This window comes from Sebastes umbrosus, chromosome 4, assembly GCF_015220745.1.
Source record: "Sebastes umbrosus isolate fSebUmb1 chromosome 4, fSebUmb1.pri, whole genome shotgun sequence".
NCBI classification, from domain to species: Eukaryota; Metazoa; Chordata; class Actinopteri; order Perciformes; family Sebastidae; genus Sebastes; species Sebastes umbrosus.
In genome coordinates this window covers 4,741,623-4,765,002 of record NC_051272.1, presented here as the reverse complement: position 1 = coordinate 4,765,002, position 23,380 = coordinate 4,741,623, and the positions used below count along the sequence as shown (strand labels likewise).

Sequence of the window (23,380 nt, the reverse complement as noted above, 5' to 3'; positions counted from 1 at the left end):
TTTGTTTAATCAGGCATCATTTATCAGCTCAATCTCCCCAAATTTGTGAAGTTGAGAGTGGTGAATGGATGTTTTACTTTATATATTTATGGAAGGAACAGAAAGCAGCACACTGTTAACTTTGATGCAGTTGTTTTAGTTTGATTTCTGTGGATCAATGTTTCAGCATGTCTTGTCTCCTTCAGGAAAAAAAAGCCAGTAATTGTCTGACTGACATGTTAATTGTGTACAAGTGGAGTTTCAAATCACTATGTTCACAGAGCAATCAACGTGAACAGTCCATTGAGAGGTCAGTTAAAGCTTAGTCAGGCCTAAAACATCAATACGTCCACCTTCTGAGAACCAGCAAAAGCAAAAAATCACAGAGTAGGAAAACATGAGTATACCTACTTTCAATTTTAGCATATTTTGTCCTTTGCACTATATATATATCAGAAAGACGATTTGTTAATGCATAGAATCAAACATAAATACAGTAGATGGCATAGATAGAGTTGTGAGTGTGCTGCTTTTTCTTCCTTTCTTTAAAGCAGTAGTTCAACTACTGTACCACTGCTTCCACTCTCATACTGTATCTGTGCAGCACATATAAAGCCACTGCCAGAAGCCGCTTAGTAGTTTAACACAAAGACTGGAACAGGTGGAAACAGCTTTAGCCTGACATTACATGCTGTTTTAACACTTTTTAAAATGGATTCAATAGATGAGACATAGTGAGTTTTAGAAGAGCGAGTTAGAGCTATGATCGGGGCCCAAAAAAAATCAGTCCCCACCCTACATGAACCCGCATAGCTTCTGTCCAAGCCCAACCCGAGTCCGAAACCACGGCAGCAGGAATTAATAGAAATCTATATTGAAGCTAAAGTCAACTAAAGTCTTTTCAGTGCGGTAACAGACATATATGACACGATCTATGACAAGCGCCTTCTCCTTCCTAAAACTATAATATAAGGTCTGCATAAAAAAAACACTGGGAAATTGGTGCGAACCCGACCTCATTCAAGCCCAAGGTAATTTTGAGAAATTACAACCTGACCTGGGTCGAACCCAGTGGGTCGGGCCCAATCGGGCTAGGGCAGAGAGTCAAAGCTCTAGTTCAGGTAGGCGGATTTTGTTACCTCCGCCCCGGTTTCCAGTGTTTGTGCTAAGCTAAGCTAACCGTCTGCTACAGTAGCTTTAGTTTCATATTTATCATACAGACATAAGAGTGGTTATCAGTCTGCTAATCTAGATCAAGAAAGCGCATGTCAATAGAATACTAGTGTTTTACTTCTGTTCTTCGCTGATTACTTTATTTCCTGTCTCAGCCACTAACTATTCTACATGCCTGAATGTAGTCATGAATGACATTTTTTATGTGACAAACAGCAGGTGATAGAATCTAATCAGCGAAGGAATAATTTAATTATCATATAATTGATGCCCACAACACATAATCTGCTCACTCCACGATGTTCTGTGAAACTACGCAGAACTTTTTAGCATCTGTTTTGCCACAAGTGTGTGAAAGATTCAACACATGATTGCACAAGGAGCTCGGTTGTCTGGCTCGGCGGACCAGTGACGTGTGCTTCAGCTCCGCTGTGCAGCTGTTCTCAGCTTCATGCTACTGCGGCCGGCAGTACAGTCAGTCAAACCAATCTTCAAGTGACACATCGTTTCCTCCGGTTATTTTAAGCCTTCATAACCAAAAGGGGGATGACGACATTCGCTCGGGCTCCCGAACACTGGGATCTGTGTGAACCACAGCACACGCAGAGTACACACCCTCACACACACATAAACACACACACACACACACACAAAAAGCCCCACCCTGTATCCCCTTTCCTCCCCCTTCAATCTTTCTTCAACGCCATGTGAAGCAACATGCTCTGTTGTCCGTTCTCCCGTCTAGCTATATTTATCTTGTGCAAGCTATTCCAGACTGTCATCTGCCCGATCCCAGGCCTGGTGCTACCCATCAGCCCCCTTGATTCTGTCTGAACCCAGCCTGTAATGAGGCCGTCTGGCGTCAAATTACTCAGAACACTTCATGGTCCCTCGGCGGTGCTGATGAAGATTTCCAACAGGATGGAAGTTGGCGCTGATTTGCGTTCATGTCAGCATGCTGTGAAAAGTGGCCCTCCTACTGTAGCTGCAGCCTCCCGCTGCCATGTTGTGGGACTGATAGAGCAGGAGACTTGCTGCATGGATTAAAAAACGAGAAGTTCATGTTCATTTTTACTTTGAAATAAAGACAATAAAGTCACTTCATTTGTGAAGTAAACCACCAGGTTTCAAGTGTTTGCCAGAATCTCTAAACTTTGTTGGTGTCAAAACTTTGTCTGTGACCAAACGCACTGTTTAAAACTATTTTATTTCTCTCAGAAGATTAATATATCATAGCCCCTTGAGGCTTAAAGCTCAATCCTCTTGTCTTGGAGCAAAGGCTAATAACATTTGGAGTCAAGAGCTAATTAGAAGCACAAAAAACTATTAGTTTGGCGTCGGATGTCTCATGATTAACCACAGCGGCCTTGTGCTTGTGAGTCATGCGCCCTCCGGGCTGGAGGGAGTCCCCGCACCCACAGTGGATTTCTCTATATTTAAAATAGTGAGTCATATTCATGCACCAGCTACTGTCTCCGCTGGACTTCTCTGAGGGATAGCGCTATGTAGAACAAAACTTAAACACATGTGAAATGCAATATACAGTACATGAATACTAAAGGAACAGTGTGTAACATTTCGGGGCATCTATAAATGAAATATAATATTCATAACTATGTTTTCATTAGTGTATAATCACCTGAGAATAAGAATCGTGTTTTCGTTAGCTTAGAATGAGTCCTTCATATCTACATAGGGAGCGGGTCCTCTTTACACAGTCCGCAATGTTGCTCCGCCATGTTGCTCCGTCATGCTTCTACAGTAGCCCAGAACGGATAAACCAAACACTGGCTCTAGAGGGAGCCTTTCATGTTTTTAAGAACCCGACACATTGAAGCGACGGTCGGACGTCAGACAGTTTGGGGCCGTCGGTGAGCGTCCGTCGGCCTATTTTCTTGGTGTGTCCCGCACCGTCGGCTCTAGTTTGCCGGTGTCTGAGTTTTTTTGGCCGATTCAGCATGTTGAATTGGCGGCGGTGCCCGTTGGTTCAGCTTAAACGAATCAGTGCACGAGAACACAAACAGATGTCAAGAGGAAAAACACGGAAGACTCTTTTCATTATTTATCTTCATCTCATCTGATCATTCCAACACATGGATATTTTCACAACGATGTGGCCATCTGGAATGAAGCTAAGTGGTGAGTGAGAGTGGTGTGAAAAATGGTCAGCAAACGACGCTTTATTTCATGTATGTATCATAACCACGGATTGTATATCTGCAGTCCTCGGTGTTCCGGTTTCCCCTTTTTGAATGACAAATACAGACTACGGCCATCTGCTGGTTGGGAGAGTGATTGCATCTCACGCAGGCGCAGGACGTACATGGTAGTTCGCCGTCGACTAATCTTTGCGGTGTGTTTGAGTGCAACTTTTTGGCCAAGACAAAGATGACATGGGGCGACGTAGATGGTGGCCTCCGTCGTCGACACCGTAGTTCTCCGACACGCTTGTGAAACTGCAACACTGCAGTAACGTGAGCTGCAGAGTGCAAAACTGCGGTACCGCCAGCCGCCGTCTGACTTCCGTTGCTCCTAAAGTAGTGCTATTATGGTAAGGATGTCCTCTGAGCGAGGTGAACGGCGATACAACGGTTTTGCACTCGGCGGCTCACGTTACTGCTGTCTTTGAAAGGTAGGAGTGAGTGGAGGGGTACTCAGTTGGTTGCAATCTGCAACCACATCATTAAATGCCGCCAGATCCTACACAATGTCCCTTTAAAGACGATTTACAAAGACTTTTTTCATTCAATGTGTTTGAATCACTACTGTGTGTGACTTCCTGTGTATAGAACTTGCTAGAAAGAAGTTCCCTATGTTTGAGGGTTGCTAAGAGAACAAACATAAAACACTCATCTGATAACAAACCGGTCTCTCAGTGCCCGTTTCAGGAACTACTTCAGATCTAACACTGAGCATTCTTCAGAAACTCGGCTAATTGCGGCACCCTCGCATTCTTTCACTGCGGTTGTTTTGTCTATATTAGGCAAGAGAAGTGGAGGGACAATTTGATTAAAGCCTCCAGCTTTGGCTCGGTACTACCTGACTGAGCCGACTCCAGATGTTGGAGTGGAAAGCTCAGGCTTTTCCTAACACGTCTCAGATGAGTCAGCCCAACGCTGGAAACATTTCCCATGATTCACGCTGCTTTTCCAGTGCCTGAGCTGCCTGTTCTTACCGCACTGGCCACATCGGTCTGATTCCACTGATCAGGGCATGTGAGTTGCATGCGATGGAGAGTGTTCAACAAAGCCAGCATTGTTCCTAAATCTGATTTAGGCATTAATTTATATCATATGATGTAACATAACAATATCAGATGATATGACCAGTTGATAACATTGACGATAAACAGGAAGGGAAGATCTTGAGAGCTGATCTTGGGGGTAAACTGAGTAATTCCATAGCAGCCCTTTGGGAGTACGAAGACATTTTCTCTTTTTCCTTTTAATTTATTTTCAATGGATAAGAGAAACAATGGCAGCCAGAATAGAGCTGATTCCTCCCTATTCAAACAAAAATGATAAAACAGACTATTCTCTAAAAAAAAAAAGAGAAGGAAAACCCGTAGAGGCCACTCGTATCGAGACATCTGGTCATGCATAATTCCTGCTTATTGAAAACTTGGCAGTTCTGTGATGATGAGAATTTTCTCTGGAGTTTTCATTTTGGGCACTAAACTCCCCAACAGCTCTTATCAAAAATAAACACTCAGAGCTGGGTTGCTGCAGTGGGGAAAGAATATAAGCCCGTCTTTCTTTGGGTCATAACACACACTTTGATTTTTAAATGTTCCGCTTCAGGTCTTGGCCTCATTGTGTTCCTACAGGTATCCTGATGTGCCACATGGTGAATCTAAGTAGGTAGTATTTGTCTTTCTGATCTTTTGCAGCACACTTGGTTTGTTTTATTCTTATTTTACTGTATTATGTTCAGTAATTGACATTAATCTTATTCTTATCCATATCCTGCTGCCTGCGGCTGCAATGAACCCAATATCCTCAAGAACATCATGAACCAAATCTAATCTACTTTCCAGATTTCCGAGTATGTCAAGCTTTTGGCCAAGGACATCAATTTTATAGGACTTTGTCTCAAGCACTTTTGCTGCGTTGCCTGTTGGATTCCAAGCTCACTTTGTATTTAGTGCCAACAAATGCTGGCATGCTAACGTGCTAAACTAAGGTGGTGAAGATGGCAAACAGCATACCTGCTAAACATATGCACATTATTATTGTCACTGTAGGCATGTTAGCATGCTAAAGTTAGCTAAAAAAGCTCTGCTGTGCTTAAGTGCAGCTTAACGCAGCTGTTAGCATGGCTGTAGACTCTTTGTCGTATTATTATTGTAGATGGTAAGCAATTACAAAGTTAATCAAGGAGTGAGAAGTATGATGAGCGGAGATCTTTCTGTACCATGTCCACACATTTTGTGAAAAATATGGTAAATGAAAAATACAGCTGTTAAACTTTATTATCCTGTTCAGTGGGCCAACACAAAGAAATGTGAAAAGTCCAAGAACTGTAACTGTAAAACTCCAAGTATTAACAAATGTGACGATAATGCTAAATGTTGGAATGCCCCTCTGCAAGACATTTACTGTAACTCTGTATTCCTCAGGAGTAAGTGTTGACTATTTCCACCCATGCAGCTTTATTCCCCGCGCTGCTGCTGCTACTGCTGTAGGTCAGACTGTGTCTTTAGAATTGCCATAAAATTGCATGGCGACAAGGCAATAACAGTTTAACAACAATTTGAAATCCCAAATTGCCACTTACAGACCTGAAATCTGGGTGTAGACCATCCGTCACTAAATTGCAGCAAAACCCCCTTCCACCGACTTATCTGATTGACGTGGAAGGGGTTAAAACAACACGGGAGCACAGCATGAGATGGCCTTTGACCTTTCCACCTAAGGAGAGAGAGTCTGGGCCTCTGTTTATGTACAGAAACTCTTTTGTGTACACATCCAGGGCTAAATGAGGTCTGTGTGTGGGCTGCCTGCCCGCTCTAAGCAGATCATGGCCCTAAAATATAATCTGAGCAGCCCGCCGTTGACAGCCAGCAACCTCAAAGAGAGCAATGTGGGAAAGATCATCTGCCAGGGGACTATAGAGTCCTCAAGGCGAGGGACATGTCTCTTTTTCACTGTTCTTGCATCACAATGAGAATAAACTGAGTTGTGATATGTGCTTTCGAAGCCGCTGAGTCCTCTGACAACAGCGCCTGTGATACACTCAGAAGGAAGGCAGTATTTCTCTCTTATTTTGGAAGAGTTGTGCATCTGGCACATCTGTAGCCCTGTGAAGGACAACTTGATAGCTTCATCGCATGTTTCTGCTGCTTAAAGGGATTCTTCTGATTTATTACAACTTGGATCTTATTTTTGTAGTTTGGCCATTATCCCTGTCAGTAATTATACCATAAGAGAGTCAGACTGGCTTTAAAGAAAACCGTATTCAGGGCCACATTAACCAACTATGGAGTCTTGGGGTAAAAATGTGCTAGTAGGTCCCTTTTGATCCACCATTTCTCCACATCTCTTTTCTTTTTCCCTGCACATGTATTAACAATTAGTTTGGCACCCTTTAGTTTGGCACCCTTTAGCGTCTATGGGACGCACCAAGCTTCCAACAGACTCCAGTGTAAACCCATCCGCGTCATTATTAGACAGTCAGAGCAACTGACTGAGTATAAAGAGCGAGAAAGTCCGTGTAATGCGGTTGGGAGGGGAGGATGGAGAGCTGTTAGTGTCCCGTGTTTAACCAAGTCAACGTTGACTTATTTTACCGTAGTTTTGTTACGTAACTTCCGTACTTTACTAACGTCAGTTATGTAACAAACGGGTGGAGTTTGGATGTTTGCATGCGTGGCTGTCCTCGGGGTTCTACGGAGTCCACCCAACACCAAAACATGTACCCCCTCTCCAGGTGCAATGAATTGGGGGGTTTGTGTCTGGAAGGGCATCAAGCATAAAACCTGTGCCAAATCAAATACGCGGATCATAAAATCAGATTTCCATACTGGACGGGAGCGGCAGAAAGACGAACAGTTACATAACAAAGTAGTTATTTGATGTAGGAAATATCCTTATTTTAACCCAAACCTGATTTTTTTCTGAAGCCTAACCAAGTACTTTTGTTGCCTAAACCTAACCTAAAACTAAGTAAACCTACTTTGGAAATGTATTTTGAAAATAGACTGTATGCAAGTAGCAACCACACTGGGAACCCGGAGGTTTTGGGACTCCTGAGAGTCTGGGGCCTCGGAGCTGTTGCCCAGTCAGTTATCTAGCCTTGTACCAAGGTTAGCCACATTTTTTGGAAGAGAAACCAAAGATGAAGATTAAAATGACTACCCAAAGTGTCAGTTGTAAACATCCATCACAGTTTACGGACCGATTTACTGGATCAACTTTGACCTCCCATACTAGTCGTAATCATGTGCGTTTAGGGTTCATTCACTTTCAGTTTTGCCTCCTAATAAATGTGTTTAGATAATGTGGCTAAAGTATTGGCTTATTTACCCCATCTGATTGTTAGACCATTGAATTTTCTTACCCTGTTTTTGTAGGGATGTAACCCTGTTTCAAGATCTCAGCATTGACTTGAGTACGCTATCATAACTGATACAAATGATGGCAAAGACTGAAAATGAGACCCACGTTGTAATAAACTGGAATTATCCCGTAGTTCAGTGAATTAAGTGATAAAGCGGTCATCAACTCTGGCTTTTCTCAGGCAATCTTTTGCATTTTACATTTCTAGCTATCAGCTGACATGCTTATCTGACTGCAGCAGCCCACTGTGAGAGAGCAGCAATGGTTTAGTGTCTTGCTCAAGGGCACCATGACAGGAATTACTGCTGTTACAGGAGTCAAACCTCTCACATTGCCATTATGGGCCCGACAGTGTAATCACTGGGCAGACTGCTGCCCATCCAGTCGCTGCAGGTCAGATATAAGATTCTACCTGTGATAACAAGATGGAGTTATTGAGAGGAAAGGAGCCGGGTGAGGCAGGTTGCCCATACAGCTAACTTTAGATTCCTACGATGATGTTTGCTTCGGGCCAGAATCCCCCCAAAAATAGTTAATAAACCATGACTCACTGCAACTTTCACTCTGAAAGCGCCGGGATAAAAAACCAGGCAGGCAGAAATGAGGGAGGTTATATCAGAAGTTTTATCAATATTGATTGTCTTCCATGCTCAGAAAAGTTGCGAGTCTCATTTTCATGCAGCCAAAAGGACGAGCTTAATGGTCAGGATGTCGTCCAGACTGCAAGAATGACTCTTAAGGTGTGGAAGAAATGCTCTTGTTCTGCAGCAGAGCAGAGTTTACTCTCTTTTAAAGGCTCTATATATACGACATTCAGAGCATTAATATAGCATTAAACAACTATTTGCTATGTAAAGATCTAGTGGAGTAGCCCTGTCAGCACTGTAGCCGTCATTTTCACTGTTAACGCTGTTAGCACCTTTAGCTCTGCCGTCGCCATGTTGAGAGCTGTGCAGAGGCAATCCCTCAATCATAGATTTGCTCTGATTTCCTAAAGGCCCCTGACACACCAAGCCGACAGTCGGCCGTTGGCCAGTTTGGGGCCGTCGGTGAGCGTCCGTCGGCCTAGTTTTTGCGGTGTGTCCCGCACCGTCAGCTCTAGTCTGCCCTTGTCGGAGGTTGAATCGTCGGCAGAGCTCTTCGGTGAGAGAAATCTCTCTGATTGGCTGTTCAGCTTAAGCGATCAGTGTACGAGAAGAGAAACGGAAGTGAGGAAAGCAAGCGTGTAACGAGTAAAGTCAAGAGTAATAATACAGAAGGCTCTTCTCATTTTTCATCTTCATCTCATCTGATCATTCCAACACACGGATATTTTCAAGGCGACATGAACATCTGGAATGAAGCTAAGTGGTGAGTGAGAGTGGTGTGAAAATGTTTCATGTACGTACCATAAAAACAGCTTGTATAGCCGCAGTCCTCGGCCTTCCGGTTTCCCTTTTTGAATGACTAATACAGACTACCGCTGCCTGCTGGTGTGGAGAGTTATTTCATCTCTCGCAAGTGCAAAACGTACGTGCTAACTGTAGTCTTTGCGGTGTGTTCAAATGCAACTTTTCGGCCAACACAAAAGTGACATGAGGCAACGCAACAGTCCGCTTTCATTGCCACTAGTTTGATGTCGGCTTGGTGTGTCTGGGCCTTTAAATTATTCTAACAAGATCTTTTTCAATCATGAAATGTGTGTTGCTGTGTTTTGTTACAGATTACAGCTCATATTTTGTGTAAAAGTTCGTGATGGAAGTGTGCACTGAAGTGATTGAAAATAATATGTAAAACCCTCTCCTTTTCTCCTCATTTTTCACAAAGCTGAAGTGTCCTCTTCTCTTTTGGACATTCAGTTTCCACAGACAGAAAGCAGGCGAGGGACGGCGCATTCTGCTCTGCATTTATAAACACTGATTTTCTTGTTTGGATTCATTCCAAATGCCCCATTTTTATTCTGTCCTAACACTACGTTGTGTTTAAACTAAGAGGTGAGGGGAGGGTCACAAAGTGTGTCTGTGGGACCAGCACAACCAGCACTAACACTAATCTCATCAATTTCCCAATGCAAATATTGGATTTATTAATCTCCTGTGCAGACACTTGTAGTCACACTGTTCGCCCAGCCAACTCTCGAGGAACACATGGAGGCCTTGTATGCAGACACTTCACAAAGCCCAGGAAAAATTCATATTTATTTCTCCTTGTTACCATAGTGACATTATACTCCAGGGGAGATAGCAGGCTCATATGCAGTCTTGGGATGCAAATCCCCTCGTTAAGCTTTGCAATTGAAAATGCAAACACATTCAGGAGCAAGACACTCACAAATATGCATAAACCATTACACAATGTTTGAAGTAGCTGTTGTTGTCTTATTATATGTTATTTGAGCAATTTAAAGCAAGCGTTCGCAATTAGGTACGTGATATTTCAATCGATGCTCTTACAGTATTATCTAGTAGCTTTTTCACATCATTAGTTCTGCCAACAGAGTTGGAGAGGAGTTTTGTTTTCTCTCCACTCCGTCTGTTTGTCTGTCTCGTCATCTGTCGGTTCATATTTGTATTTTAGAAAACGTCAATATTTTATAAATGGATTTTCAGAAAACAACACAAAACAAAAGAACAAACAGGAGACTCTTTAGAAAGGCTGTTAATGGGGCAAGAAAGAAGTCATTAACTCTTCGCACTGTTGGGCCAACAGAGGGGAGTGGACGTGGACGTGACTTCCTCAGGAGCACAAAACTTCCAAACAGATTTACATGACAACCTCAAACTTTGTGTGCCTATCAACAGACAGCAAAACAAGAAAAAAATACTTCTATTACCAGGCCAACCAAACAACATGTAAGCACTGGAGAGCAATTTATGGTTTGGAAATAACTGCCCCTGCCAATTTTTCCCAAACCTTGGTGAAGTGGCGGTTGAAGTGCAGCCTTAATGGTCACAGAGCTGCAGGCTGTTCTAAAGACTCTAAACAGGAAGATGTCATGTCCAATTTCAGACGGAGTCACGATAAAGTGAGCATCTCTTGATTTGAGAGGGAAAAAGTGCTCTTGCATGGCCGCTGAATACAGAACCCCGCTGGTCGTCCCTCTTAAACTCTATGGTGTAATGAAATTCACAAAATCTGAAGGGGTTGGCAGGTATTCAGCAGGTGAAGGATGGTGTTACCAATCACAGGTGCAATGTTGAATTAAGGGTAATCTCACATCTCAGCGTACATTTTCTTCATATGTTCTAAATGCAGAGAAAATGATAGAATAGATTTTCTCATCCCGACTCGTCACATACCGCCACTTTGTCACGCGCCTTGACGTCACTTTATTTTCGCCATCAAAACCACCATAGTTACCCTCGGTGTCACTTTAGGTTTAGGTAACTAAACCACTATAGTTAGGTTTAGGAAATAAATACATGGTTGGGCTTAAAGCTACTACATTTGTACAGTGAAAATGACACTTAACGTTGTGAACACGTGACAGGAATGATCAGCTGATTGTAACGTGACGCACGGGTCACGAACAGCGGTCTCCTGGATGAAAGCCTTGTGTTTGTTGGACCAATCCACCTCGTCTCCCGCCCTCCCGGTGTGTCTCTTTTGCTCTTTAAACTACATCACCACACTCCCGGCGCACTTTCTCGGATCGTTTAATGTTGCCGCGGATGGGCTTACATTATAATGGAACGGCCAGAACGCTTCACGTCGTGCGCTGCGGTATCGAACGGCGGTGGCCGTGACAAAGCCTCGGTATTTGACGCCCCTGGTAATGAAAACGTGCTGGCTCACACACTGCATCATAATTGTTCTTGAGGCTGCTATGTGGGTGGAAGAAACACAATGGCGTAAGACTGTGGGAAAGTGGTAGGTAGCATCACTGAAGACAACTCATGGAAAATGTTATTATTACAGGGGAAGGCTCCCTGTGGTCATGATTCAACTCGAATGCTACTGAGCAAGACTTTCCTGATGGTAGAGAAATATAGTAAGAGTCAACTGCACAGTGACTCTGTAAAGAAAGGTGCCAACGACTTTGAATAATGCCCAGGCATCTGGACGTCATGTGGGACGCGGCCTGTGACATTTGAAGATCGTAAACACAGGGAAGAAATGAAACCCTCGTCGTTGGTGGAAGAGTCCCCCGACAGCTTGTGGCAGGCATTTTGCGGAGCGATGGGGGGGGCCCAAAATCTAATCAGCGACTCAGTACATCTGGTCAACATTAGCAATTAGTTCTCCAGGGTCAGTGGGTGAGTACTGTTCACACTGAGGCAGATCGTGCCAGCAGATAATTAGATGAGGAGAAATTGTTCCCTCGTACAGTTTTATTCCGCCATCCTTTTGATTAGAGGAGCGTTTGGTTTTAGATGTGTGGAAACTTACATCTACTGCACCATTTAACCCATCAGTGCTAACTATAGCTACTGTATGTACATCTGCATTCCTGCAAAAAGTTTCTGTGCAGTGTGACCACACTCACTCAGTTGGCTCAGCTGATTGTTTAGTGGAGGTGTCGCCGTCACGCCAATCAGTGTGGTTTTTCTATAACTGAGCAAACAGAAGGGGCCAGTGACTCGTCTCATGCTCGTGGTGAACAGATCACAGTGCAGACGATCTGAATCCCGCTCTCCAGCTGAGCTTTTGATTCTGTGCCACTAAAACAAAGCGATGCTCCCCCCCCGCCCCCGTTCACATCAAGCGACACTTTTTTTCACTTCCACTGCCAACATGAGACACTCATGGAGAGGTTTGCCCGGACTTAATTGGAGTGGAATTTGCAGCGAGAGTTTGAGGATCTGACAGCCGGGGGAAGACAATGGGCTCAACAGCTGCTCTAAGTCCAAGGCCGATCCTGCCAACTTGCCATATGTACAATTTTGCGCTGAGGTGAGCTGGTTAAGCTGTTTGGAGAGACACTGTTTCAGCTTCCCATCCATGTACTGGATTTGCCTCACTGTACATCCCACTCTCACTGTACTCACACGCAGGAGGAATGATAATAAGAAGAACTGCTGCATCATGTCATACTGAGAGACGTACATCTGTAGCTGACTTTCCTCCTGCACTATGGGGCCATTGTATGGGCCTCCCAGCATCCCCCTCCCCAGAACACACACACACACTGCCTCCCTCACTAGCCCCCTCTCCTCTCTCCCCCACTTTCATCTCTCCTCTCCGGGTGGATAAGGAGCAGCTCTGCCTCCACCTCTCTGAAAGAGCCATTCATTGCTGCCGGCAGAGGGACCTCAGCTCACCTCCCAGCCACTGAGGGATTCAACTTCACTGCCTCCTGCCTTTTGGCAACGCGCTCTCAATGCAAACATTCTGAAGGTAAATGCTCTCACACACTCGGCCGGGCACACACTGAAAGTCAAAGAAAAAAAAAAAAGCCGACAGATGTTGTCTCAGACCTTGGACCAGAGTCAGACCCTTGGCACATCTTTCCCCCTCATGTATTGAGTTTCATCCAAAGAGAAAGAAGGTTTCACTGCTGAGCAATGAATGGTACGAGGACTGAGAGAGTGGACAACACAAAAGTAAAGAAAAGAAAATAAAGAAGACGTGGTGTAGAGTTTGTTCAAACTTTTTGCTCAGTGCAATATTGGTGCAGGTTAAAGTTAAAGTTTGAGGCGTTAACTCATCAGCTTGCCATGCTCTGATTTATGCGTTGGGGAAGCCTCAGACAGGGACAGTGATCTGATCTCTGCTCTCGTGCATCTCTGACAGAAGAGAGGAAAGGGAGAAAGGAGGGGGGGGGGGGGGGGGACACCCAGACAGGACACTAGCAGAGTGATTTGCAGTGTGCACTTACCTCCGTGACCGGGACTGGGGAGGCAGAGCAGCAGGGTCAGGAAGGCACCGACCAGGACCGAATGCATGGCTCTCATAGTTTGCGTGCTGAAAGTTAAGTCCTCCACTCTCAACGTTAAAGACACTCCATTCAGAAGGGACTGAATGAGTTTCCAGTTTTGGGACCTGCTACAGGATACTCCTCCATGTGAAGGGGCAGGGCTGGGGAGGGACCATGAGAGGGACGCCCTCTTTCAAACACCCCCCCCCCCCCCCCCCCTCTCACCAGCACACTTATACACACACACACACACACACACACATCTTCAAAGACGGAAAAAATCATACCCTGCCTCTCCCTCCTGCCCCTGCACTTACACATTCATTCACATACAAACAAACATCACACGCACACGTATACATTCACACCAGGGCTGTCAGTCAATTAAAATAGTTAATCACGATGAATTAATCGCAAATTAATTGCATTTTTTATCTGTTAAAAATGTACCATATAGTATTTAATACTCTTATCAACATGGGAGTGGGCAAATATAATTGCTTTATGTAAATGTATGTATATATTTATTACTGGAAATCAATTAACAACACAAAACAATGACAAATATTGTCCAGAAACCCTCACAGGTACTGCATTTAGCATAATAAATATGCTCAAATCCTAACATGGCAAACTCGAGCTCAACAGGCAGACAGACTATGACTTCCCCCAAACTGCATGTGATTATCATAAAGTGGGCATGTTTGTAAAGGGGAGACTCGTGGGTACCCAGAGAACCCATTTTCAGTAACATATCTTGAGGTCAGAGGTTAAGGGACCCCTTTGAAAATGGCCATGCCATTTTTTCCTCGCCAAAATTTTGGAGCGTTATTTAGTCTCCTTTACGATAAGCTAGTATGACATGGGTTGATACCAATAGATTCTTTAGGTTTTCTAGTTTCATATGATACCAGTATCTTCACTCTAGCTCTAAAACTGAGCCTGATACAACCTCATAAATATCGATATATAAGTTGAGTTATGGTTCATGTCCAGGGGCGTTTTTTTATCGCGAGTGATCGCCTCGCTTCCCAGAATTGGACGCTTGATGGGCTGCCACTAGACACAAGGCACTCCACACCTGATTGGATGAACACTTTCCCTCGTGGGCTGCTGCTCCCAGCTTTCAAACCGGAACCAACATGGCGGGTCGTTTGGAAACTTTCTTCTCTTATAACACGAAAATAGTTCACAGAAATGTGTTTCTGAAAACATTTTATGCGAGAAATAAGCCACGCCGTTGCTGAATCTGTCTTTATTTTGGATCGACAACAGTTGCACGGCTGCTTACATAGGGAAGCGTGGAAAGGACGGAGGCTGTGGACACGTACCATAAATGCGTTAAAGAAATTAGTGGCATTAAATCGAATTTGCATTATCTTTGACAGCCCTAATTCAAACACACTCACACATATCAGTTCTTCCCGTACCACCCGTCAAACCGAACTCCCTCATCCCTAGCAACACTACCTCTCTGCCTCTCTCTCTGTCTGACCACTCCTGGATTTGTAGATCTTCCTTCCTTTTGTCTCACTCAGTAATTGGAGTGGCCTTTGGAGACCAGCGGCTGCCTTCTGCAAGGATAAACCTTTTACTTTTAATTAAAGACAAATCAGGTTGCCCAACTCTCTTGGCGCTTTATCTTCCTCGCCTTTCCCTTGATCAATGTCTCCTTCTTTATGTTTTTGTTCAACAAACCTGCTCCCGAAGCTAATTTGCTCACACTTTAGCGCCGAGGTGTGTTGTGTTGGATTCACATTAAGCATCTGTGATCTATTGATAGGGCTGGGACAATGGAAAAGTTTCACTGCTCAAGTTATCTAAGGCACTCACAGAGAGAGAGACTTTAATGGTGGTGAGTGCTGTCGCTGATTGTTCTCCACTTGGCTTTTTACTTTCTTTTTTTTTTTTGGGGTAATGAACATGCACACACTCCTCACAAGGATTCATATTTTCTGGTTGGATGCTAAGATTAAACCTGGAAGTTCACTCTCAAAGCCTGAACGTTCAATTTCACCTGTCTCACAGTCAGCCGCTTGGCAAATTATTTCTCGTTCTCTCTGACAGCTGAAATGGGAATACAATTAGAATTTTCTAAACACTTCCTCTGAGGTGTGGAATAACTTTACAGCAGTAATTCACTGTCGAGCTCAGCCCATGCAGCTCAATGAGAGCTTTTCTTTTTTCTCAACTGAACAAACAACTCCTCAGAAATCTTCAAATTAACTGCATACAAAAAATTAGGGCTGACAAAGTTAACGAGATAATAACGCATTAATGCAAATTCGTTTTAACGCCACTGATTTCTTTAACCATGTCACACTAGTTTGTCGCAAAGGAGGCTAAAAAACACTCCAAACTTGTGCTAAATTTTGGCGAGGAAAAGCTGGCATGGCCATTTTCAAAGGGGTCCCTTGACCTCTGACCTCCAGATGTGTGAATGAAAATGGGTTCTATTGGTACCCACGAGTCTCCCCTTTACAGACATGCCCACTTTATGATAATCACATGCAGTTTGGGGCAAGTCATAGTCAAGTCAGCACACTAACACACTGACAGCTGTTGTTGCCTGTTGGGCTGCAGTTTGCACATTATGATTTGAGCATATGTTTTTATGCTAAATGCAGTACCAATAATATACATACATTTGCATAAAGTAGCGTATTTGTCCATTCCCATGTTGGTAAGAGTATTAAATACCTGACAAATCTCCCTTTAAGGTTCATTTTGAACAGATACAAAATTTGCTTAATTTGCGATTAACTATGGACAATCATGCGATTAATCGCAATTAAATATTCAAATCGATTGACAGCCCTAATAAGTTAAACCATTCCAACACATGAGAAGGAGAGGAGCATTTTACATAAAAAGTGGATGTTTTTTTTTTTTTTATCTCAGAAACTTGCACATTGTAACAGAAAAACATCCAAAATATCAAGTTTTAATATATTTTCTCTGACTGAAACTGATATCCACACAGGAATATGGCTTTCATCTGACTCCTCTGATCTGTGCAGGAAAAAAAAAGTTCCTCTCCTTCAAACAAAATCTGAATATGTCTTTTTCTTTGGATCAACAGCACCTCCAGTGGCAAATAACATAACAGCTCCACACTGAGGTGGCATTCATGTGTTAGGAAAACAACAAACACAGCGAGAACGAGGTGGACAGCTCATCTCTTTACTCTGCGAGCGTTTGTAGCTGTAAGAAAACCTGTAAAATAACACATGGCGCCTGTAACGCAACACCATTTATTACAGGCAACCTTTTGTGACACCACAGCCTCGCTGATTATTTCAACATGACACGAGCTACAATTAAAATGCTCCCTCTGAGCCTAAGCCAACCGTTTGCACCGATGACATACTCTCGCCTCCCTGGGGATGCATAAATCGCCCTGGAGGGATGTCACCCACTGATATGAGTGGGCTCCTGCAGTATGCGAGAGAGCACAGGCTGCCTTATGTAATCCACAACACCAGTGCCCCCCCCGCCTCCCTTAGCATAAGCACTTCAGCTGATGCAAGTAGATGTGCGTGAACCCGCCTTTATCAAAGGAAGATGATGCAATTCACAAGATTTGTGTTGGGTTTAATAATGCATGGAGATGCTTTGATTATAGGTGTCCTGTGGAGTTTTGTTTACATTCAACTATTCTCACCCAAATATATTATATGTATCCTTAAGGCTTAAAAACATGTTGAATGCATTTCCCACCTCATAAAACATCTGCGAATCCTTTTTAGATCCTTTGAAACCTGTATTGTTTACTTCTTCTTCTCATCCTCTTTTACAGCTGCGTTGCTACATTTTACCGTGAACTTTGGATCAAGTTAACCCCCCCCCGCTCATCTCTGTTGTGCATGTGCATACTTGTTGTGGTGGAACACAAGATAAAAACAAGATGAACACCCACTTATGGAAACATTACACTACAAAAATAGTGGTCAAAAACAGTCTACGTTTAAGTTGAGACTGTCCCGATCTCTTACATTTCTTCACAAAATTAATTCTAAATCCTTGTTGAAGTTGAAATATTTATGCACTTCTGCAACAATATATAGTATTTGTCTTGATTCTGCCATCTCACCGTATTACCTCACAGTTAAAGCTCAGTAACTTTCCTGAGCTTGGAAGAATTCATATCAGATGTCATTTCTCTCCCAGTTGATGTAATATTCACACAGAGCAGTAACTCGGGACATTTTGCCGAAAAATATCACCTCTCAAGTCATCTCTGGCAGAGCGAAGAAGCTCAGCTTTCACCACACCGTCTCAAATATCACCTTGGTGTGTTGCTGCAGCCGTCTGGCCAGACCGCCGCTATGCTCTCAAAGCTCCAGACTTGATTAAACCGCAGCAAGTCAATGTTTTTCTAAACCTTTTTTTTTCCACCACTGTCAGGATAAGAACTTGAGCCAAATGCCAGATAATCACAGCGGTCTGTTTTGATCACCATGATTTACTGCTTTTAAAATACGCTGTAATAATCAAGTGGTCTCTGAACAAAGAGCTTTAGAGGCATTGGCAGCAGCAGGGATCCTGTTGAGGGGAAATAGTTTCATTATAAGAGACTCTTAATTTTGTCCAGGAGATATCACTTTTCTACACTTTTTTCAGCCCACTCACTTTTTGTCTCTTTAGTACCGTATAATAAGTGGTTCACTTTTCATCAGCTCAATTGTTTGATTAAATTCATACTAATCCATGCCTCCACTGTATTTTTTCTGTCCTTTCCATGACAACCTTAATTGAGAATAAACTGAAGCCACCTGCAGAACGTCAACACGCTCCCCGTGCGGTATATGCCTCCAGCATGGTTGCTGGACAGGATTTTATGAGTGGAAAAGTTTTTTTTTTGAGGAGGTTGCAGGTTGGGGCCCCTGTCATTATACAGCAAAGATAAACACTTTGATGAGTAGCTGTGAGAGAACGCAGCACACCGAGAAGCAAGGTTCATGTGACATTCAGTGTATACGGCGCAAAGGAGGTTTCTTTCAAAATGTTATCTGTTATCGATCAATGATTATTGTAGAATAGTCTTAATAGATGAAACGGTGGAAGAGTAAACTAGTATACATAAGGTGCAGTGTGTAGGATTTGGCGGCAGCTAGAGGTGAGGTTGCAGAAAATCCAACCAATTGAAGCCTCTCCCGTACACCAAGCATATTGGAGAACTACAGTGGCCAACGTGAAAACGCGAATGCCCCTCTCTAGTGTCAGAGTTTGGTTTGTCCATTCTGGTCTACTGTAGAAACATGGCGGCCAGCTTCATGAAAAGGACTCGCTCCGTATGTAGACATAAACGGCTCATTGTAAGGTAACGAAAACACAACAATTATTATTTTCAGGTGATTATACACTAAAGAAACCATACTTATTAATATAATATTCCATTTCTGCTAATAGATCCCCTTAATTTTTACGCACTGTTCCTTTAAGTCATTTATCAAGAGTGGTTATAGCTTCCCCATTTGACACTTTCTCCTGTATTTCATCATTGTAAACTGAATCTCTTTGGGTTATGGACTGTTAGTCAGACAAAACACAACATTTGAAGAAAGCGCCTTGGACTCCAGGACATTGTGATAGATATTTTTCAATACTTCCTGATATTTCATACACTAAAGATCAATTGATACATCAAGAGAATAATCCGCAGGTTAATCGATAATGAAAACAATTGTGAGTGGCAACCCTATTACAAATTGAGCCAAATGATAAAAGAGTTATTTAGACAATAATTAATCTCAGTCAATAACTTTAAATTTAAAGGTGCTATATGCAAGCTGAGCATCGTACAACAGTTCGTATGATATCTTATGAAAAAGTTATTCCTCCTTTTGCGTTCGTTTTTCCTACGAATGTTCAGCAACACCTGTCAATTTCCACTCATACAGTCTTTTCAAAATAAACTTGGTAAGGTTTAGGCAATAAAACTAGTTATTTAGGCTAAGGAAAATATCGACATGGTTAGGGATTAGCCAACAAAACTACTTAGTTAAGTTTAGGAAAAGATCGTGGTTTTGCTGGAAATAACTCCATAAGTGGCGTTACTGATAAACAAATAAATCAAGGTTGACGTCTGGTCTCACACGGGACATGAATGCCAGTCTCTTGGGCAAAAGTCTGGTATTCTCTGCGGTAACCGCAGTATGAGCACACTGCAGAGTGGCGGCCATGAGATAGCCAGTGGGGCACGCTCACATGCACAAACATGCACTAAAAGCATGTGCAGCAGACCCAGCTATGTCAACAAAGCAAGGAGAAGCTCAGATTACAACACACACAGAGGGAGAGTGACTTCATTCTCTGCTCAGGTAGACATTACTCCTCTCTATCTTTACATAGCAAATAGTTGTTTGCTGCTATATTAATGCTATAGAGCACCTTTAAAGTCATGTAATCTCTGCATCTGAATATATGTTCCACTAACTTTCTGCTCTAGCTGCTCGTGTCCTGATGCACGGCAGAGATTTTATGAATTTTAAGTGTTTCTGTCCAGGAACGAGCTCTGCAGTCCAGAGAGGAATTTGTCACATACAGTATTAAGATAAGATTAGCATTCTAGTGTCTGTATATAATTCTGTACGTGGGCTCACTGCCAAATAGCTAAATATGTCCTGCACTGGAGATGTTAACAGGCTTATATGGATACATTTCGGTGGAATCTTGCTCCAGCTAAATCTATTCTAAGCTGTGAGAATCTATGTCCGCCCAACCCTCTGAGGTAGAGGTGTCACAGCGTGATTAACGGGCCTGACACTGTCACAAAGGTGTTGATTGAACTCAGATGTTTGTGTCAAGCAGGCGGAATGAAGCTCTAAGAATTATTGGGATTAATTATTAAGGGATTTTAATCAATAAATGTCCAAGGCTGCGTGTTCACAGCAATTTTCTACACTGACTGACAGTCGCTGATAAAGTCGGTTCACACACAGGACACATTCTCAACTTTCAAAAGGAGCTCCCAATGACCAACAGCCAACATTTTCAGATAATAAAAAAGCATGGCAAATATAATTTTGCAGGCTTCTATTTTGTGCTGCAACATTAGCAGACGCTAGTTACTTTCTTCCCGCTGTAAGCCTGTTACGGTCCTTCTTTGACGAACCATCGGCGGTGTCAACTTAATTTGCTTGTCTCACCTCAGCTAATGCACGACACCACTGGCAAAACGGTTGACTCATTTGCGGGCGTTTACACATGTAACTCTTTGTCTCCTGTATTTATTAACGATGCTAATTCCTATGACAATATTTGTGTCACCTTCAGTTTTTTTTTTTTTTCACAAGTTCAATAATCACTCATTTAGATATGTTTGCTCAAGGAGAGGAGAGGATTAAACTTGCCAATCAAATAATTCCAGAGCAATTTAAAGTAACTTGATAATAAGTGGTTGCAGCCTAAACTGTGTTTTGGCACTCGCTGTAAACATCATTTCAGGGTCTTAATCTCTATTAGCATGTAGTTTTCAAAGGCACAGGGCTCCCTGCGCCTAAATCCTCACCACATCCAGTTTGTTTATCTTTTCCCTGACAGCTTTGTGACTTTGAATCTCCGTCCCTAATGCAACGCTCGAGGGCGCATTGTCTGCAGATAGATGGGGATCCTCAGGTATTAAATGATGCTTGCGGGGAAACAAAAAAACACAGAAATAAATTAAACACAAAGATGCATGGAAAATGGGGGATAAATAACTGAGCAGAAGTGCTAATGAAAAATAAGTCAAAATAGCACACACCAAAAAACATCTGACAATTTACTAACCAGGTTACCATTTGAATCGGTACCGAATTTGTCAGAATTTCAAGGTGAAATTCTAACATATGCTCGCTTTTGTTGCAGAAAAAAAACATTCTCCAATCTTATTTCTTGACACACTGCGAGGCATAACATCACAGCTGATCGTCTAAAACTGGATTTTCCCTCCATCAAAGCCAACAGATCATCAGTGTGACAGAGTGGGACAGAAATCTTTCTAACAATCAACTGTGTGCCAGTCAGCATGTACACAAAACTAAATTCGGAATTTCATGCGCCGTTTCACTTGATAAAGAGGAGGAACGTCAGCGCGTTCGAGCTGCTTGCACATGAACTTGCTAAATGGAAGAAAGGAAGGATGGGGAGGGAGGGTGTCGGTGTTACTGTAACGCTGAGTCCCCCTGCTGTGCTCTGAGCATCGCGGTGCTTTAAAGCAGCAAACGTGCAGTACAGAGCATGTGAAGCAGCTGGTTGTCTTTGGAGAGGGAGTGATTGAAACATCCAGAAAAGAACAGTCAAGGCACGCGGGACTGCGAGGCGGCCTTTTTTATTTGAAGTAAAAGAAAACATCCTTTGATTTCTCACCTGGAATCAATAAGTAATGTATTGCAGCATATACCTGAAACAGCACAAACAGGAGAGGATTGCAAGCTGCTTATGAAACCCTCGCTTCTGCTGTGTAAAAATTGAATCCACACAATTCGTATTCGAAACTGAAAGTTATTTATTATTTTTTATTTTTTTGTCTTGAAAAGTTTTTGTCTTACTCTTGTGTCGACCCAAAGTGTTGTTGTGTTAGTTTGAAGTTATGTCAGCGACGTGATTTATGTACTTGTGTTACGTTGTTTCCGTACATATTTTTACTTTGTTTACATACTTATTTTAAGGCCAACCGTGATGTTTTTCCTAAACCTAACTATTTTTAATAACCTAAAATCGACACAATTCTCACCCCCAATTCGTCAAGTCGGCATCGGAGACTGACACACGGGGTACCCTTCTTTGTTACTTTTAGAAAGCGAATCAATGTACGCTTGTTACATGTATAATGTCCTTTCAAAATAAACTTCTGTTTTCACAGGAAGTTAGGTTTAGGCAACACAACCACTTAGGTAGGGTTAGGAAACGGTCGTGGTTGACATTAATGTCACTGACTATAGCGACTCACGTGAATCACAGAGCTGACGATACTAACGACTCACGTCACTATCGTGACTAACGACTCACGATACTGATGAGTCACGTGACTAAAGACTGAAAGTCTTGTGTTTGTTTGACCCATACACCACCAATTATGGTCACAATCGCTAGTTTCAAGTCTTCTTCAATACAGCATGATGTTCATTTAGTAAATTATGGTCCCATTTAGAGTCAAATAGACCATAAAGCAGAGGATGCTTTAGGGCGGGGCTACCTTGTGATTGACAGGTCGCTAACACGGCGTTGTCCGGTCTGGGAGTTGTCCGTGTTTTCATCTCACAACTCTAACCCTTTCACAGTGTGTTTTCAGTTCATGAAAGTTAATTGTATATATTTTGGTCACCCAAAAATGTCTTATTCAGCATTCGGTTGTACTTAGCTCCAACGTCTCCTGTTACTCCTGGTTGCAAAATACCACGGTGGTTACGGCCAAAAACCAAGATGGCGAACTCGAGGCTTCAAAACGGCTTTCCACAAACCAATTTCTGACGTCACGGTAACAACATCCACTTCCCGTTCGCATGAAAAGACGCAAGGCAGCGACCAATAAGAACACCTTTCTTGCTTTTGGCGTGTCATTTGTACGCCATGTAGTCTGTACCTGTACTGACGATGTAAATATGCTGCTTATAGTTGGCAGGAGGGGAGGTGGATGGGACCAACAAACACAAGACTTTCAACCAGGAGACCGGTGTTTGAGACCGGTGTTTTGTTTTCGAAGATGCGTTAGTGGCGTTTGTGACATGTTTTCCGTACTTCTGTTACGATGTATCCGTATGTATTTTACTCAGATTACACACTTAATTTAAGTCAAACCATGATGTTTTTCCTAAACCTATCGAAGTGGTTTTGTCGCCTAAACCCAACT

The 23,380-nt window shown here is 42.8% G+C and overlaps 1 protein-coding gene across 1 annotated transcript in view; it reads right to left on the bottom strand.

Moving 5' to 3' along the window:
• Positions 1 to 13,669, bottom strand: part of cspg4 (chondroitin sulfate proteoglycan 4) — an 87,327-nt gene extending 73,658 nt beyond the window's left edge. The window contains exon 1 of the mRNA XM_037768027.1: positions 13,507 to 13,669. Coding sequence (XP_037623955.1) covers positions 13,507 to 13,582 — 76 coding nt within the window. The 5' untranslated portion in view covers positions 13,583 to 13,669. The remainder of the gene's footprint in view (positions 1 to 13,506) is intronic.
• Positions 13,670 to 23,380: the final 9,711 nt, after the last annotated feature.